The sequence below is a fragment of the Macrobrachium nipponense genome, chromosome 30, assembly GCF_015104395.2.
Source record: "Macrobrachium nipponense isolate FS-2020 chromosome 30, ASM1510439v2, whole genome shotgun sequence".
Classification (NCBI taxonomy): Eukaryota; Metazoa; Arthropoda; class Malacostraca; order Decapoda; family Palaemonidae; genus Macrobrachium; species Macrobrachium nipponense.
In genome coordinates, this window is record NC_087218.1 from 11,042,992 (window position 1) to 11,061,970 (window position 18,979).

The 18,979-nt window shown below is 36.0% G+C and overlaps 1 protein-coding gene across 1 annotated transcript; it reads left to right on the top strand.

Moving 5' to 3' along the window:
• Positions 1–1,279: 1,279 nt before the first annotated feature.
• LOC135202278 (uncharacterized) lies at positions 1,280–16,202 on the top strand. The gene is made up of 7 exons (XM_064231584.1): positions 1,280–2,177; positions 4,723–4,862; positions 6,664–6,826; positions 8,051–8,229; positions 8,345–8,497; positions 9,805–9,933; positions 10,473–16,202. The coding sequence occupies exons 1-7, from the start codon at positions 2,135–2,137 to the stop codon at positions 10,509–10,511; spliced, it is 846 nt and encodes a 281-aa protein (XP_064087654.1). The 5' UTR covers positions 1,280–2,134; the 3' UTR covers positions 10,512–16,202.
• Positions 16,203–18,979: the final 2,777 nt, after the last annotated feature.

The following is an 18,979-nucleotide window of genomic DNA, read 5'->3' on the forward strand; positions in this document are numbered from 1 at the left end:
CTTAGTTCTTTCTTTATTTCTTTGTGACCCATACTGGTTCTATTTTCTTCTTGCTTTCTTTTGATTATCTTTTCTAAGTTATTTGTTTTTGCTTCACTCATTGTTTCTTCCAACTGGGTTAGATCTCCTTTTCTGTCTTGTTGGCTTACTTTAAACTCTATATATTCAAGGTATTTCCTGGTAGACTCTTCTGTAACTTTCAAATATTTGATTTCTTTTGTTTCATTTCTGAATGTTTTCCTTACTTTAGTGTTCATTTTGAATTGGACCTTTATGAGGTGATGGTCTGATAGATCATATTCATATTTTCCCTTGTCTATCTCCATACTCATATTTTTTATACATATTTTGGTTGACTAGGACAAAGTCTATAGCACTGTTCTGATCTCCTCTACTCCAGGTTGTCTCTCCTTTGCAGCTGGGATCTCCATTTAATAGCGTTAGGTCATATTTTTCCATTAGGTTCATAACATATTTTCCATTTTGATCAAGTTCTTGCGTCCCTATGAAACCTAAATGCCCATTGAAATCCCCAAGGACTATCATAGGCAGGTCTGTGGATTTTTCTATGGCTACATGTAAGGCGCTTATTATTTGTTTATTTCTTTCTTTATCACTAGTTGACATGTAGACCAGAATTATGTTGAATATTGTTGTTCTATAATTAACCTTTACTATTAGAATGTCTTTGTGTTCCGACTTTTCTTTGGTTCTATACATTATTAGTAGACCTCCTCCTTTGGTGTCGTCTTCATCTCTCATTGAGTCTACCACTCTGATGCTTGTTGGGAATAGTAATTTTTGCTGTTTAAGGTGTGTTTCTGTGATGCACATAATTGTGTTTTCTTTTGTACAGTGAGTAAACTGAACAAAAATAATTGTAGTAAGGAGGTGATAATGTAACCTATGTAACTGCTCACTATCCCGCTTTGAGCATGAAGTATACCTGGGGAGGTTGCGCTTTGGTTTTCATACAATTCCTATGGTTTTGTCTGTATCGGTTGGAATTTTACAGATTCAGACCTCTTAAATAGATCGACACAGTTTGGGAACACGCCCTGCGTGAGATGATAAAAGATTATATCGAAAACGACTCAGTAGCCACAGATAGTAGTCGTGATAACTCGGCAAATTCAACCAACACAGATTGGCGATATCTCACTTATATTACCAGGAACTTTCAACACTGTAAATCCCAAGTTCAAGCCCAGCTCAGGACATGCTGGATTTTTCACTGGGTATGTGACCTTATTTTTCATAATATCTAGGGCATTGAGGTTGGGGGATCCATAGGATTTGCCGAGACTTTACTCAGATGTATGTATGTTCACACCTTTGAATGCAGAAACCCCAGAACCTCTCAGCATTAAGTCTCTGGGGTGGGGCGGGGGGTCGTTCAGTGACAATGCCAACAGAGCTCTGAATTTTTTTCGAAAGTTATCCAAAAAATGTCACATATAAATCGTACTTAAAAAAATAATCGAGTCTGCTGACAGCCACTTTGGTTTTTCACACATTTATAGTGCCGAATATTTAACAATTTTATGTGGAATAATAGTGATTATATATACGCACGTTAAAAACAAGCTTGTGGTCTCTTATTAGTCAATATTTCATTGCACGGTTTTCTCCGAACGTTAACATTTGAAGGTTACTGACACCACTTTAATTGTATAATACTTTTATCGAATTGAACCCTTGTGACAAAAAGTTCCGAATGGTTTTACAAAGTCATCTTAAAATCAGAAAAACCTTAATAAATCCCTTCTTTGAAGTGTTAGGTATACATACATTCATCCTGTTGGTTCATACCAGCAAAGGGTCATAGTGTCTATATATACAAATGAATCACAGTTCCGTGGCTTCGGGATCTCTTGAAAAATGCAAAACCACTTGCACAACTTCCACCGAACTGACATTTTCTGGACACTTACATGGTCGAGAGTCCTTCTCTGCTGATATGTTATTTGATCCTTAGTTCTTTCTTGGTCTTTTTATAGATTTCAGTAGTCGGAGCGCAATTTCTGTGGGTTCTCAGGGAGCGAGTAGTGTTTCTCAGTTCTCGGAGAAGCGCTGTGGTAAAAAGGCTGTGACCGCGACTTGTGACGACACTTTCAAAACAGTAACTTTTACGATGTTGGATGCGCAGGATGTTCAACTCCAAGGAGATACAAGAGGTGATTATTAATTAAACATTTTGTTGTGTGAACCAGATATTGTTTCTCAAGTCTTAATCGAAGCAGATAGGCGCATCAGACGGGAAATTATTGAACAAGCTAAAGTGAATCTATAGGTTAACGTTAAGTGCCTTAGTTCGTCGAATGATTCTGTTATGTTTTTCCAATATAATCTGCATGCCAGGCCTGTAATCAATTCTTTATTCTGCATTTTATTTTGTTTTCATCATTAACTACAACAACATTAATAAGAATGTTTAGATAAAGAGATGTTTTATGCTTTTGACAAGGCCAATTTTTTTAAATATATATATATATAGATAATATATATATATATATATATATATTAAATATATATATATTATATATATATATATATATTAGGACTTGAGCGAGTTAGGAGTTAGAGCTTTTAAGAGAAAGAAAGAAAAAACCAGAATTGCCAGGGGCCGTTATATCATACTATTGGCTGAGTAAAATTTAATAAACTTGGTGTGCATTTATGCCTTTTCTCCTTTTCCATATCGGCATTTTGTTGTGTTGAATTTTGCAATAGGAAGTTAACGTTTTATTTATTTATTTATTTAACTTATTTACTCAGTGGCCTTGTTCCACATTAATTTTTACATGCTGAACTGGTACGTTTTTGTGGTACACAAACTGATTCAGTCCATAGAGACAGCGTTTCTGGATTTTTTTTCCCGCCCCTAGTTTAGAACCAAGTATAACTTGATTTATTTAATTTTATTTTGATTTAACAAACCTAGTTTATGTAACAACATCAGTGTAGAATATCACAAGCAAATATTATATATATATATATATATATATATATATATATATAGATATATATATATATATATATATATATTATATATATACATCATATATATATATATATATATATATATATAATATATACATATATATATATATGTGTGTGTGTGTGTGTGTGTGTGTGTGTATGTGCGTGAGTGTTATATATGTATATATATATATTATATATATATATATATATATATACGCACACACACACACACACACACACACACACACACACACACACACACATATATTATATATATATATATATATATATATATATATATATATATATATATATATAGGGCGGCCTGCTCTCGAAATATGAACCCGTGCTGGCGTATGGCTGGTTTCATCTTGGAAAATTAATAATAATAATAATAATAATAATAATAATCAATAATAATAATAATAATAATAATAATCAATATGTAATGTAATAATAATAATAATAAAAGCATACGTGATGCCCCAAATTTCGTGTTTATGTTTATGTGACATCAAATTAATTGAAATATACAGGCCTATAATTTCGCGCCAAAAACAGAAAAACGACACTGGCTCGGTGCAAATTTCAACTAGGCATTGAATGAGAGTCAGTACATACCGCCCGCAACATTATCGCTTGTGCAACAGCGATGTGACGAACTCCCGCTTTTTCAAATTTTTGCACACTTTGGGCGCATATTTCAGCGATAGGGGGAAGAAAATGAGCACTTGTGGTGGTGAGCTTAACGGATATGCATGACGTCAGCTGTGTATTAACAAAGAAACAGACGTAATTGCTGCTGCGCTATGCAAATCTTAGCGACGAGATGGCAAGAGTTGCCGCGAAAGCGAAAAACCTTCCACTAAGCAGGACTAGGCCAAGAGGACACACTTGAAAGATCAACCATAACAGAGTTGTGACATGAGCAAAGAAATAATTCATGCAGTGCTGATGAACAGGATCGATTCTATTCTGGGGAGATGCAAGGAGCACCAGAAAAAACTAGATGGCGAGAAAATAAGAGAAGAAATTGGTTGCTGTTTGTTCAAATGCGTTTAACTTTCTCTTCATATGGTGGAGACAGATGGAACTGTAATCTGGTGTCCTTATTTAGCCCAGATTCGAAGGAAGCGAAAAAAAGTAGGGAAAAGATAAGCAGGGCGCAGTTAAAAAATATAATTCTTTTGTATATATAAATATAGAAATTAATTATATTTTTAACTGCGCCCTATATATATATATATATATATATATATATATATATATATATATATATATATATATATATATATATATATATACGTGTTTGTAACTAGTTTCAAGTCATTTTACGGCAAGGTATGATTAAAAAGAACTCATCTAGTTCTTATTATTAATATTATTATTATTATTATTATTATTATTATTATTATTATTATTATTATTATTATTATATCTGGTTAACGTTTTTAGATATGTAAACGTTCAGTTTAATTATATATATGCTCGTAACCATAAAAAAAGTATAATTACCTAAGACTTTAGATTTTTTAAAAATGAATGGGAAAATTCTGTTTCTATATTAAACAATGCTATGTACATTGACAAATAGTCAGTGTTTCAGCGAAAAGCTAAGATATTTACTACACGATGGAAACTTATCAGTTTTTGTTCGTAATCATTTGCCTTGGTGATGTATATATACTGGTGTGTGTGTGTGTGTATTTGCAAATGGAGTCTTTTCATTCCTTACAGTGTCCCCATCTCCCTGTGAGACACCGGTACCCTCCTACGAGAACGAGAAAAATTTCAAGAAGAAGAACCACTTGATATCTCATTTGCCTTCACACCTTCCTCGTCTGCACATGTCGAAACGCCTTCCAGGTTTTTCAAATGTAAGTAGATCCTGCAGCAGGAGAGTTTGGTAACATCCCCCCAGTGCGTCTTCCACGGCTCCCTGTAAGGACGAGGTCCTTTGCAACCTCCTTTGATCTCTTTCTGTGCAGCTTCCTGTATAATACAGGCGTCCTGAGTCTTCTGAGGAGTCGTCTTACTGTAGATGTCACCTCTTATCTGAAGACAAGTCTTTGGAGACACCCTTTTGAAATTTTTCTATGTTTCCATTGTCGTTACTCTGTTCCAAGTTTATACCAGTTCACACTTGATATTTGTTAACGTGTAAATATTAGAAAGAGTGAATAATTACTATCATTATTATTAATGTTATTTAAACACTCATCAAACAGCTGCTTGTTATCGAGATGGAGGAACGGGTAGCGAAAATTTATTCCCGTTCTATTTGCGGTTCGTCGTCGTACAAAAAAAAAAGCTAATACCTTTGTCTGTCCTCTCCTCTATTTTATTTAGTTACATTCCCCCCCCCCCCACCCCGCAGTTCCAATGGGTCGACGAGCCGTATCAATATGTTCAAACGAATTCTTTGATGTCTTTGTCTCGTGACGTCACGCTGGAATCGTTTGGTAAAATTCAGAATTTTCTCTCGAGGTAGGTTCGGTCGGTCGAGGTAGGAGTGAGTTGCCGCTCATGCACTGAGGTAATCTTGCCCTTCTGAACATTGAATGTAGTATGTATGGCTACCAGCTCACCCATATAAAAAGCAAATGGAATAACATTTATATTAACAGGATTCTGCAAGAGTTAAACGGAAAACTTTAGAAAGAGAAATAAGAAGAAAACAAAGATTAATTCGATTTTCAAACTTTGCAAAATTGCATGAATTGTCCACGATTTAGAATTCTCCTCCTGTTTTTCTCGATTCTTGTCACCTCTCTTCGTGTATTCTCACCTTTCTTCCTCTATTCCTTCGCTCTTTCTCGTTTTCTTTGAATCTGGATCAGGAAAGGCTGATAATGTCCGTCCCATTGGGATCTGAGCTACTTCGTGTAAACTGAAATAATTTTGTAATATTTATGAAATTTATGTTTACTTCCGATGGTTCTCATTTATTATATTTACTTGATTTTAATCTTTCCATCAGAGCTGAACTGTCTCGTTTATTCGAGTAATTTTGCAAAGTTTGAGAACTGAATTAATCTGTTTTCTTCTCATTTTTCTTCCTAAGTTTTCCCTTCAACTCTTGCAGAACTCTGTTAATATAAATGCTATTTCATTTCTTTTTATAAGGATGAGCCGGCAGCCATACATTTGAGTATTTTGCAGTTTTTCAATATGAAATTCATGTGTGCCTTCTTCTTTTTCATTCTTGTCCTCTTTGATATGATTGTTCTACTTCTAATTCTTCTCCTTCTTTTTCTTCTTCTCCTTCTTGTAGAATATCTACAAAATCAGTCATTAAGGTTGATTTTTAATTCGAAAGCCAAAGAGACGAACAACTTAGTTCAGCTTTGTAGCCCAGTCTGAAAAAAAAAAATAAAATAAAGAAATGGAGCTTGGGGTTCAACACTGACTACAAAGTGAGCGACAATCCTGCCTCATAAAGGCAGAAAGGTCATAATGGTCAGTAAAAACAGAGGCGGTAAGGGAATTCCAAATCTTCTCAGCAGAAGGAAATAAACAGCTACTGAAACATTCAACCCTTATTGGAGGGTTGTTCATTTCCACAGGGTATAAATCTGAGGAGAGACGACGCGAATACGACGACAGTCATTTGTCTTCTCATTCTTCCAGAACTGAGGCTCACATCTGTCATCTCCTCACATCATCTCCATCTTGCAGAACTTCGCCGCTCTGTCAAGAATCCCGTCGCAGTCAAACATGACGTCGGGGAAGGAGATCGACAGAAGCATCCAGTACCTGAACGTCCGCCCCATTTGGTTCACTCATTACGTCATTCAGCACCTCGACAGCCTAGTGCAAGTGATCATTCAGCCGGTGGATGGTAAGGCAGTTATGGGGGCACTTATAAGAAAATTGCATCGCAGATAAATGGAAGTTGTGCTTTAGTTGAATAGAATTTTTTTTTTTTCTCAGGTGGATGAAAGTGGTTTTTCCATTTGAGGGCAAATTGTGTTGCCATCGAATGGCAACTATATTTCATTTGAATGTGCGCGGTCTTTCGGTTGGATATAATTTGTTTTATCTGCTTGAAATTCGTTTTTGGTCTAAATGGGCGTCGTTGCTTCCCAATTGTATAGAGATTGTTTTTCAGTTGAGTGACAAACGTCCTTTCGCTTAGATGAAAAGTCTTTTATCTAAATAAAAGTTGTTTTCATCTGAATGATAACTGGATTTCGCTTAGATGGAAATTACATTTCACTTTGACGTAAATTATCTTTTGGCTGAATGGAATTTGCTTCAGTTCGGTAACTGCTTTTTTTTGTGCTGAATGCAAAGGATTTCCCGTTTGAATAGAATAATTGCCTTCCAGCTGAATTGAAAATGCATGTCTGTTGAATTGAAATTGTCTCACAAATGAATGGAATTGAATGTGTATCGAAACTGACTGTCTGTTTTAGAAATATCTAGAGGTCTGTTAGATGCTGATACATCTACGGACATTTTAAGAAAACAATTCTTATGTATATTTATGTTAATGCTTGCTGAATTTTTATAGTTTCATATCTATGAATTTAATTTGCAGTTTACTAGATTTATCTTCCTCGGTGTTTTATCTTTTATACCATCACGGGATGCTAACCTTTTTGGCTTTTTGCTTACTCGGGGGTACAATTACTTTGTTGTTGTTGTTGTTCTTGTTGTTCTTCTTCTTGTAGGGGGCGGGTAGGAAAGCCCTCTGGAAAAATCTAAAAAGGTCTGAGAAATGTTTAGCGTTGAGTTAAAGATACAGGAATCTTAGGATAGGATATGTATGATTTATTTATTAGAATGGAAATGTAAGAGATAAATAATGAGCTTGTTAAATTATTTCTAATAAAATATAGCGTATTTATTTTAATTTTCGTTGGTGAAACAACGCCCCATTTGACCGCAGATTTTAACATGCACCCCCAGTAAGCTGGATGTCGGATCACGCCTTGTTTCATTTAGCTCTATGCACAACTTGAAGTATACTAATGATAAAAGCCATTAATGTCAAAGCTATCGGAAACATAATTTTATGTTACCTACGATAATGTTGTGTTCTCTCCCGATCTCACTTCAGGCGGGTTCAAAGTGACAGATAACACCCATCGTTTGCTATACACGGTCAGGGCAGACTCGGAGGGCATTTGCTGTGGCATGGAAGGACCTGAAGTCGTATTCAAGGCCGTGAACTCCCAAAAGGAGCACGTCCTCACCTTCGTCAAACATAGCAGCAATCCGTGTCTTAATAGGCTTAAGGTCAGTAGTGCAACGACAATTGGCCGTTTAATGTTGATTCTATACCTCTCTCTCTCTCTCTCTCACTTTGTCACCTCCCTCTCCTTCCTTCTCTCACTTTCTCGCCTTATTTCAGTACGTGTATGTCAAGCTTCACCCTGACGTGCCCCTAGGAACCATAGACCAGGAGAGCGAGTTCAAGGCGCTAGTTAAAAACTGCTCAGGGGACGTCCTTTGCACAATACGCCTCGAGGATCCTAGGGCTCCCCGCGGTTCTCTTGTCTTGCAGGTACGTTATAGCTCTCTTTTCTTTTCTTTTTATTTGGAGGTACGTTATAGCGTTCTTTTATTTGTGAGGTACGTTATAGCTCTTTGTCTTTCAGGTATGTTATAGCTCTCCCCCTTTTTTTTGAGTACGTTATAGCTTTATTTTATCTGAGGTACGATATAGCTCTGTCTTTCAGGTACGTTATAGTTCTCTCTCTCTCTCTCTCTCTCTCTCTCTCTCTCTCTCTCTTAAGGTGTTATAGCTTTATCTTATTTGTATCTGAGATGCAATATAGCTCTTGTCTTTCAGGTACGTTATAGCTCTCTCTCTTTTTTTTTCTAGGTACGTAACTATTCTCTTATTTTTCAGGTACGTTATAGTTCTCTTTTATTTGTCACGGTTCTCTTTGTGGTTCCGGTGCTTTATGGCTCTCTCTCTCTCTTTTTTTTTTTTTTGTACGTCACGGTTCATTTTGTGTCAAGTACGTTATAGGTCTCTCTCTCTCTCTCTCTCTCTCTCTCTCTCTCTCTCTCTCTTTGAGGTACGTCACGGTTTTCTTTGTTTTCAGGACATAAAGTATCCAATGATATCTTAATATTTCAGGCGTAGGACACTTCTCTACGTCTCACAGACACGCTACTGTTTTCTCTGCCATTTAGCTTAGAACGTCATGACTTCCCGGTCTTTTAGGTACGATGCTGCTCTCTTACCAAGTCACTTTAGATTTATCGTGGTTCTGCCGTCTTTCAGGTACGTTAAGGTTCTTTGTCTTCGTATGTCAAGGTCATATCGGTTTTCCGAGTACGCTTATGAGTACGGACTTCGTGAAATTAGATTCAGCATCGTATGTAGGCAACGGGACTGAATAAAATTCTCCCGTTTGTGTTTGAGGTATTTGTTCAGCAATATGGCTTGTCTTGAATTATTTTAGCTTTATAAATTATTGTCTCTATATATTTTTCTATCTAATTCACATTAATGCCACTTCTAGAAGTATTTGTTCCACAAAGAAATATCTTGCAAAGTATGTGATCCACAAAAGTTTTGAATATTCGATATTCGGTATGGTTTCTCATACAAATAAATTGGCCCATAACACTTTCTGCACGGGACAAGTAGGCCCTTTTTGGGTTTATTTGGTACAGAGGATTGGACTGGTAACCACCGTTATGCCCATTTGTAATGCATGTCCAATTAGGAAATAAAAGGAGAAGAAAAATGGTTGGCGATAATCTAAGAGATGTCAGTGATTAGTCATCAGAGATTTGTATTTCGAAATATGAAAGTGTTCTTTGCAACACTGGTCTAACGCAGCTCTAGTCTTACAGGTGATACCCAGCAGAAAATTCCTGGAGTGGGGAAGGATGGAAGAATGCGGAGGATCCCTAATTGCGACTTTTCCCAAGGAATCAGATGCAGTGACCAAGGCCATTCTCATCGCCAGTGGCGTCCTTACGGTAAGATTATAATGCGTTTGGTCAGGTCGTCCAGTTCGACAGACACTGGTCTGGTTATCAGCAAACATAGCTCAATCGTGTGAGTGTGATCAGTACTCCTTGATAATGCTTGACTTAGTTATATTTAGAAATGACGTAACTAAGATATATATATATATATATATATATATATATATATATATATATATATATATATAACAGAAATAATATGGACCGGTGGAGGCAAGATTGTTCAGTTTGGGTGAATTATTTGAGAAGAAAGCTTCAAGAAGAATATTGATAGCTGTGTGGCAGGACAAAGTGAGAAATTTTACCATGCAAACGCTAAATGAGATAATGACGAAGGGGAGATATGGAGATGGTTTGGACATGTCCTTCGCGCAACCCTTGGGAAAATAGTAGTCTGTTCGATAGTACTAGTAACTGAGTGAGAAATTGGAGTTCGCGTGTGCGCGCCAGTAGTTTTTTTCAGTGATACGGCGTCATAAATATGGAAGCCAAGTAGCCCTATATACTAATTGTGGTTTCCTCTCTTGCAGCAATATGAAACAATGAAAACTAGGCCTAAGAGTGTGTGATGTCATTCATCAACGGATTTCATTATTTTGCTACATAATGCTGAGTTAAAGATTCTCTGGACTCTTGAGACATCCGGGGGACAACTAACCATTATCAAAATTTCGCCAGCCAAGGAATTGGATCCTGGAGAGGTGAACGGGCACAACATCTGCTATAATCACCAGAGCTCCCGAAGCAGGATATATTTATATCAAAATTGTTGAAGGTTATGTATGATCCATAATCCCGTGACCTTAAAGCACTTGGCAGGCTGGTCCTGCACAGTTTTGCTGGTAATAGTGAATCTAGCACATTTTTTAAATAATGATTCTAGAGAAATTCTGTAGCTCTAAATAGAGGGTTTCTTAGTACTATAGTATTTAATGGTTTATAGACCTGATCACAGATTTTTTAAACGTTTAACAAGTGGTTTGCAAGCATCAAATCGAGAGAATATTTACACACAACTTTTAAAATGTTTTAAAATCCAGTTTAGAGGTTTATAATACCAAGTATAAATTTTTTTATTGACATTGAATCCCTCTCCTTCCAGTGTGAAGGGGCGATTCTTTATTTTTACACTATTTTCATCGTATAGTTCAGAAGAAACGAATAGCAAAGAGATTGCAAAGTGTGTGCCAATGGAGTCAAAAGAATTTGGTCTTAATTCATCTTGAATATGTTGCTGTTACGTACATTTTGATGTGGCTTGTTAATATATTAGTATTTTAGCATTTTATACACTGTAAACCGACCTCCTTTGGTGAAAGTTTTAACAAATTTGCCATGTATTCATGATCCGTCAAGAGTTTTTTTTTGTCAAATGTTAACTTAGGAAGGCACTCTATTATTGTTTTGTTTTCCAATTTTATATCACATCAGTGGTGGAGTGTCGTATCCGCGGTTGCCAGATTGGGCTACAAGTAGCGAATTGGGCTACTTTTGAAGGCCCTGTGCTACTAAATTTTTACTTTCGCTACTTGCAACTTTTTGGACTACTTTTGAAATGAATTGGGCTACATTTGGGCAACTAATCTAAAAATTCAATGAGAGTTTAATCTTATAGTAAATATGTCATCTCAGATAGATAATTAGCTGACCAGTCGAAGATTCATGGTATTTAAAGTCAGTGGCGTCTGTTGTTAAGCATTGATTGGGCCAGTGTTTGTGATGGACAGATTCCAACATCTGGATTGCCTTTTTGGACAAAAGCTATGACTGTCAAGAATGCTGCTGGAGAACTCATACTAGTTGATATTGCTGAGTTTGTATTAAAAGTATATAGTTTGCCAATAAGCAATGCCCTTGTTGAAAGAGCATTTTCGAGAGTAACTTCTGTGAAGTCTAAATTGAGAAACAGAATAGGATTAGAACTTTTGACATCAATTTTGAGAATCAAAACATATCTTGAAGAAAACAGGACTTATTGCTTTTCATTCGAGGCCCCGAATTCTTTGTTGAAATATGATTCTTCTATATACAAAACTGATGCTGCAGTAGAGGCTGATGAAGAAAATGACATTTTTGATAATCTGCAACTAAGAAGAGGTGGAGTGGAGGGTTGTACTACTCTGCTTTATACAGCCTGAAATTTATTAACTAGTATTTTAAATATTGGTAAGTAATTCTGTTATTACATTTTTATCAAATTTCTGCAACCGTAATGGCAATAAGCTATTGAAATAATGTTATGTCCCATAGGTATTGTAATATGTTTTTCTTAATGCAAACCAACCAGTGAAAAGAAATTGGGCTACTTTTATTACAACTTCGCTACTTTTAAGGCAGCTTCTCGCTACTTTTAACAATCCATATCTGGCAACCCTGGCCTATCCAAACTACTGTCGGTCGCACAAAGAGTCTTCAGAGTTCCGTTATCGTATTGTGGTTTATTTTTAACGTGGATTACGGGGAAAAGCGTTATTTTGTGGCGTGTCTTTCATATTCTTTCATGCTCTTTTGAAATTCCAAAGAACTCATATTTCCAAAGCCGAGGGTTGAGACAAAGAAGTGAGTGGGAGTAGGTTACCTAGAGTTGATGGCAGTTAGCTAAGATTGTTCATTTAATTACATTATAGTATGCCATAAATAAGTTTATTCCAACGTTCATTATGTATTATTTTACAAAAATAAAAAATTCTAAGCCCTCATTTCGCGGTAAAGTAGACTATGGCAGTTGACGTTTTCTTATGTTATTTTACTTACTGAACAAGAATTTAAAGTAATAATTATTCGGACGACTGTAATTAACCCCCAGGGGCCAGTACTAAACACGGCGAAATACATTACTTTAAATTCTTGTTCAGAAAGTAAAATTACGTAGGAAAACGTCAACTGCCATAGTCTACTTTACCGCGGAATGAGGGCTTAGAATTACCTTAAAAGGTATGAAATGCACAGTAATGTAAAAGAGAGGCTAGGTTTAGCTGTAATTAGACCTTGCCACAAGAGGGGTTCATATTTATTCTGGTGCCATGTATAGGCTAGATAAGGTAGCCTGGAATGCCATGCCCTGCCCAAAACAGACCTTACCTACCTAACTTCCCTTAGAGTGGCGTCCCCTGACCTGGCTAGTGGGTGCTTCGCCTCCCTGGATCCCCAAAGTAACATCCTAAACAATGGGCTAAGCTTCATTTGGGAGGTAGCATTAGAGCCGGATCATGTCATTTTGCAAACTATCTGCATATTCTTATAGAATATATCCTGGGGTAGCGTAGGCTAGGCCAGATTAGGCTTAGTTCAAAGACGTTTATTAAATTGGACACAATTAAGCAGCTTATTTTATTACCATATTGAAATTTATTATACCTGGGTGTTACAGAGACATTATTTACATTACCAACTTGACTGTCATTTAGGGTAAGAAATACCTACTGACCATTTCAAGCCCTGCGATGCATAGGTTTTCTTAAATATCTTTTTAAATATCAACTGTATCTTCCTGAAAATTTGGCACAACATGTTTTACACCTTCCGCTAATATATGGCAATATAATTAAGTACCCTGAATTAATAATTAAGGCACTTTACTTAGAAAATGTTCAATTTCCTCAGTATTAGTTGTAAATATACGAACACCTGTCGTTGGCTTAGTCAAAGAGTTAGGAAAGAAGCCCCGCCCACTCCTCTTCCTTACTCTGTCTGATACTTATGAATGGAATAGTGCACTACCATATGTTTTTTTTTTCTTTTTAAAATGTACACGAACTACCATTTATTACTGATTACTTTTCATAAAGCCATTTGTATGTTTTTATTTATCATGGATTTCCATGAGAATGGCGTGGTAGTGGCAACTTTAGATTAGTATTACAGATATAAACATGGAAGGAAAAAAACAGATCATAATTTATTTAAAAGTAAGATTACTATATACATTATTTTATTATACATATATAATAAAGTATGTACAATATATACAGAAATTTTACAGATTTTGAAGTAATTTTTTGCAGTAACCTTGAAAACAGCATAGACATACAAAATAAAAAACTGGTGGATAAATATATAAAAACTTATTAATTACAGGACTATACATACACACGTATGAGGATATTTCAGCTCACTCCCCATCACTGTCTAAAAACAGATCGTCCTCGTCATCACTGGCGACGTTGACAACGATTGGATTTATGCAATCCCGGACGTTGTCAGTAAGCCAGTATTCGTTCTCGAAAGCTTGACTTCGTTGGACAGCTCCTTCCCACATCTGTTTAGTGACAGCAAGCCTTGCTTCCTCCAATCTGGCCTTTAGGTCTGCCCTGGTGAAATGTCGTAACGATGAACGTACATATAGCTTTATATGCGCCCATACCTGCTCGATGGCATCGAGTTCAGGATGGGCGGGTGGAAGCCGGACGACAATATAAACACACCTGAACAGCTTGTAACTACTGTCCCTCTAATTTTCAGCGGGTATATTTTCCAGTATATATATTCTAAATAAACCAAGAGGTCAAAATAATCTCCCAAAATAATGAAAAACAAATAAAGTTTATTGCATAAACTAATTTGGATACATAAAACAATAATCCATAAAGTAATTTAAAAATGTTAAACACTATACGTCATAATCGTAGTACGGTACACTTTCATTCATAATTTGTTAACAGGGAAAGAAAGAAGTGGGCGGGCCGTCTTTCCTAACGGTGTCCGAAAGTCCCAGTCAAATGCAAAGAAAATTGGAAATGTTCAAGAGTAAAGTGCCATTATTAATAATTTTAGATACTTAGTTACATTGCCATACATTAGCGGAAGGTCTAAAACATGTTGGGCCAAAATTTCAAGAAGATACAGTTTATATTTAAAAAGATATTTAAGAAAACCTATGCACCGCAGGCCTTGAAATGGTCAGTAGTACTAAATTACCCAGGAAAGTGAGCATTATTTTTCAGTGTAACATTGTTTGCTGTAACTCTTATGTAATAAGGTTAGAAGTGTTGTTAGAGTCTTATCACTCCAAAATGTTTCTGATGGTGATGTTCAAGTCAGGGTATTTTAGAATTAGTGTATAAAGTAATGAAAAAATAACAAAATGCAGATGTATTTACATGCTAGCGTATCTCCCCATTTCATTCATGCTGCTGCTGGCCTTTTTCATATGTCTTTCAGTTCATGCTCTTTACAGTACAGTGTATCCCCAAGGTAACAAAAATGCTCCACCTCTTTTAAGACAAGCTCATCTATTAATACAGGGTTCTTAATTCCCTTAAACTTGTCAAATGGATTTTTGGTATCTTTTCAGTAGTATCAGTATCTTACTCCCAAATTTAGTTTGTAATCGTAAGCTCCTCTTTTAACCTATTATTCAAAACTGAGATGGCAATTTTTTTAAACTTATTTTACGTATATTCTTTGCTTCCTATACAGTCATCTTAAGCTTTGATTTTCATATGTTGATTATCAGTCCTTCTTTCCATTCCAGTCTTCCTCTTGGTAAACATTTTCACCACCTCTTCCTCGGACTCTGTTGTTAGTACTAGGTCGTTTGTATAAAGGATCCCCTTGAATTCCTTTTGTGCACTTCTCTGTAGCTTCTTCCTTTAGTAGTGATAAACTGAAACAGGCTCAGCTCTGATCCTTGATGGACACCAAAATTTATCAGAGAGTCTTACAGTACAGCTGCCACTGTCTTCACACTAGTTATAAGGTATAAAGTCTTTCTGGTACCATTTAATTGTTTATGCTGGTACTCTGACAAATGATTTTAAGTTTCACAAATATGTGGTATAATTTCATCTTGTTTTTATATATATTTAAATCAAGGATTATATGGGGATCTCTTAATCCTACAAAATTGAAAAGATTATGCAAAATTAATAGACCTATTGTACTGTATATTTTACTGTATTAGAATTTTTTAGACCTTGCAAAAATAATTCTTATTGTGTAATGAAGAGAAGCATTCTGATCACAATATAGCTGTATACTATGCAAGTAATGTGATTAATTGTTAAAGCTATAAACTAATTGTGAATTTCATAACACTGCTTTTGAAGATATTCTTGGAATAATGGTGTATGTATTAACTGTATATATATTATGCAATATTAATCTAATATGATGTACATATAATTGAAAAACATAGTTAGAAATTGTATTGCAAATTATATAATCACCATTATTATGCAAGAGTTTAGTATAAACAACGCTGTAAGCTTGAGTTTTTATGTAAATAAATGATTTTATACCATTCTTAAGACAAAACTTTAGCTGTTTGGTTTCATTCAAACCCCATGAATTTATTATGAGAGCTTTTTCATCTCTGTTGAGGTTGGATGTAACTTTTAAAACAGTATTTTTATTGAAATGCAATGTTCAAACTTACTCTAAACACACATACAGTACATACAAAAATCCTTGCATAAGTAAGCTGCATTTCAAAAATCCCAAAGAGAAACAAGTTATTTTCTATAACTAGCAGGGATATTCGAGGCTGCTGAGCCACTGAGAATTTTATTTTTCTAAATTTCAGTCAGTAGGACCGGACTCAAAACATGTGACACTTACCAGTGGGAGATGGTTTTCAACCTGCTCCTCATTGGCACCTTTCTAGTACCAAATGAATGCTTTAACAGAATTGTAAATAAGAGATTGTTTAGGATTTTACAGATAAGCATGCATTGTTGTTAAGTTGAAGTAGATTGTAGGTAGATCCTAGGATCTTGAAGTGATGTTTTCAGAGATGAGCACCAATGAAATGAATTCCATATGAAGTGGTTAAGGCATACAGTTGTTTCTGAGAGAATACTAAGAAAAGATTTGAAGAAAGATTGTTCAAGATATTATTCCTTCATGATGCAAAGCTATAATACCGGTAACATTGACGATTGTAGGAGTCAGTACGTACAACATTCATAGTCTTTAGGTACTGTAGTAGATATGTTTGCCATTGAAATAAAAAAAAAAGCATTTGACAAAGTTTAGTAGCTGTTGTACACATCAAATTTAGGTTACGTTTGATGGCCAGGTTAGCATTTAGGGGTAACTTTTGTTACAAAAAAAAAGGTACTGGAGTTCATGAGATAGCTTGCATTGAGAATTTCCTGCCCCTAGTATGTAAGCTGCATAATTCATTTATTTTTATTTTTTATTAATTTTTCATTTTCTGTTATATGCTGCTGGTGATGTATATTTCAGAACAAGTAGGTCACCAGATGGTACTGACTGATTCTTTGTTATTAATGTAACTATGTACCTCATGTGGTACACTGTAGGCATTACTAAAGGTTCTTCGTTGCATCCCTTTGCCCCTAGCTGCAACCCCTTTCATTTTTCTTACCTTACCTCCTTTCATAGTCTCTTTCTCTCTCGTCTTACTTTCCACCCCCTCCAAGCAATTGCTTCACAGTGCAACTGCAAGGTTATCCTATTGTTACATTTTTTAAAACTTTTATAACTCATTTTCCCTTTCAGCACTGAATGAGCTCGTAGGTCCCAGCACTTGGCCTTGGCCTAAATTTTAGATTCCATTCCATTACTGTTACAATAGTTTTGTGATAATGGTATAGCATAAAATTAATCGTTGCTATGATTGCCATGCAAGATAAAATACGTACATGTTATAGTTATTATATTAGCTGAAATATGTGTGATTATTGTTCTGATAAACAAAAATATTATTACGAAAAAACAAGATGTGAGTATGATTAATGTTAAGACAACAAAAATGTAATGTATATCCGATTGTTGTGTACTGTAGTAGATTCACATCAACCGTGCATCTGATGTCTATACTCTGTTTTTTCCATCTGTCCATCTGCCTGTGGTGGTCGCGCATGGTAACACTGCGTCCCGGGCTTTAAATAGTTACGCTATGTGTAAGTTTTAGGTAAATAAAAGGATATCTGGGTGTCCATTTGCAACTGATAAGTGTTTTAATAATTTACTGTATGCGAATTTCACCGTTAATATTCGAAATAGGAGGATATTATTTAAAGCCCGGGACGCAGTGTTACCATGTGCAAACACCACAGGCGGATGGACAGATAGAAAAAAACAGAGTATAGTCGAGAGAGAGTTCACATAGACAGGATGTATGTTCTACCTCTCCCGAGGCCTTTCAAAATTATCCCTCAGGAGAGGGGAACATACATCCTGCCTATGTGAACTCTCGAGAGAGACTGAGAATTTCCAGCCCTGTGATTGGCTTATCAACAGCTAATCAGGAGCGTCGTAAGGGATGGGCCTAGACATCAGATGCATGGTTGATGTGAATCAACTTTAGTACTAAAAACCTACCCCGAGGTGCTAGTACTAAATAAACCGTATGGTAAATGTAAAGTAGGCAGCCGCACGGAGATATCGTTCGTTAATATAGTTTGTCGACCACATTGTATAGAAATGGACGCATATAATACCTTGATCCCCGAGGGTCTAGTACTAAACATAAACATAGGAGGGAGATTTCACGTGTAAGGGATGTCTGGGGAATAGCAGAAGCGTGTTTCAGAGAGGGGGGATGATAAGGCGCAACCCCTCCATCCATTGTGAACGGTATCTCGAAGGATTTACTCTCGAGATTTATCCTACTGCACACACAGCCTTTTGAGGGGGACTGGGACCACAAAGAGAGAGAGAGAGAGAGAGGTTGTTATATAATGCTTAGTTGCTCAAACAATGCTTAGGCGTCAATGGGTTTTAGAGTGAAACGACGTTCGGTGTCTGCAGACTTAATCAGAAGTTGTGAGACTTGTGTGTCGACATGTACGGAGCTTTTGTTTCTCTCTCTTTCTCTCTCTCTCTGTGATACACTTGACTTGTTGGTGACCATAGCACAGTAGTATACTCATGTTTTAATTATTTATCTATCGTCCTCTTGAATTGTTGATTGTCGAGCTTCTTGCCTTGTGTCGTCGTGAATGTTAATTCCTCGTCGTGTCCCTTCGCCTTCATTTCTATGACGGTTCTGATGTCACATATTTATTCGTTGGTGTCTGTATATATTCTTTATTATGTTCGTACATTTTACAGAGATTTGTCTTGTTCT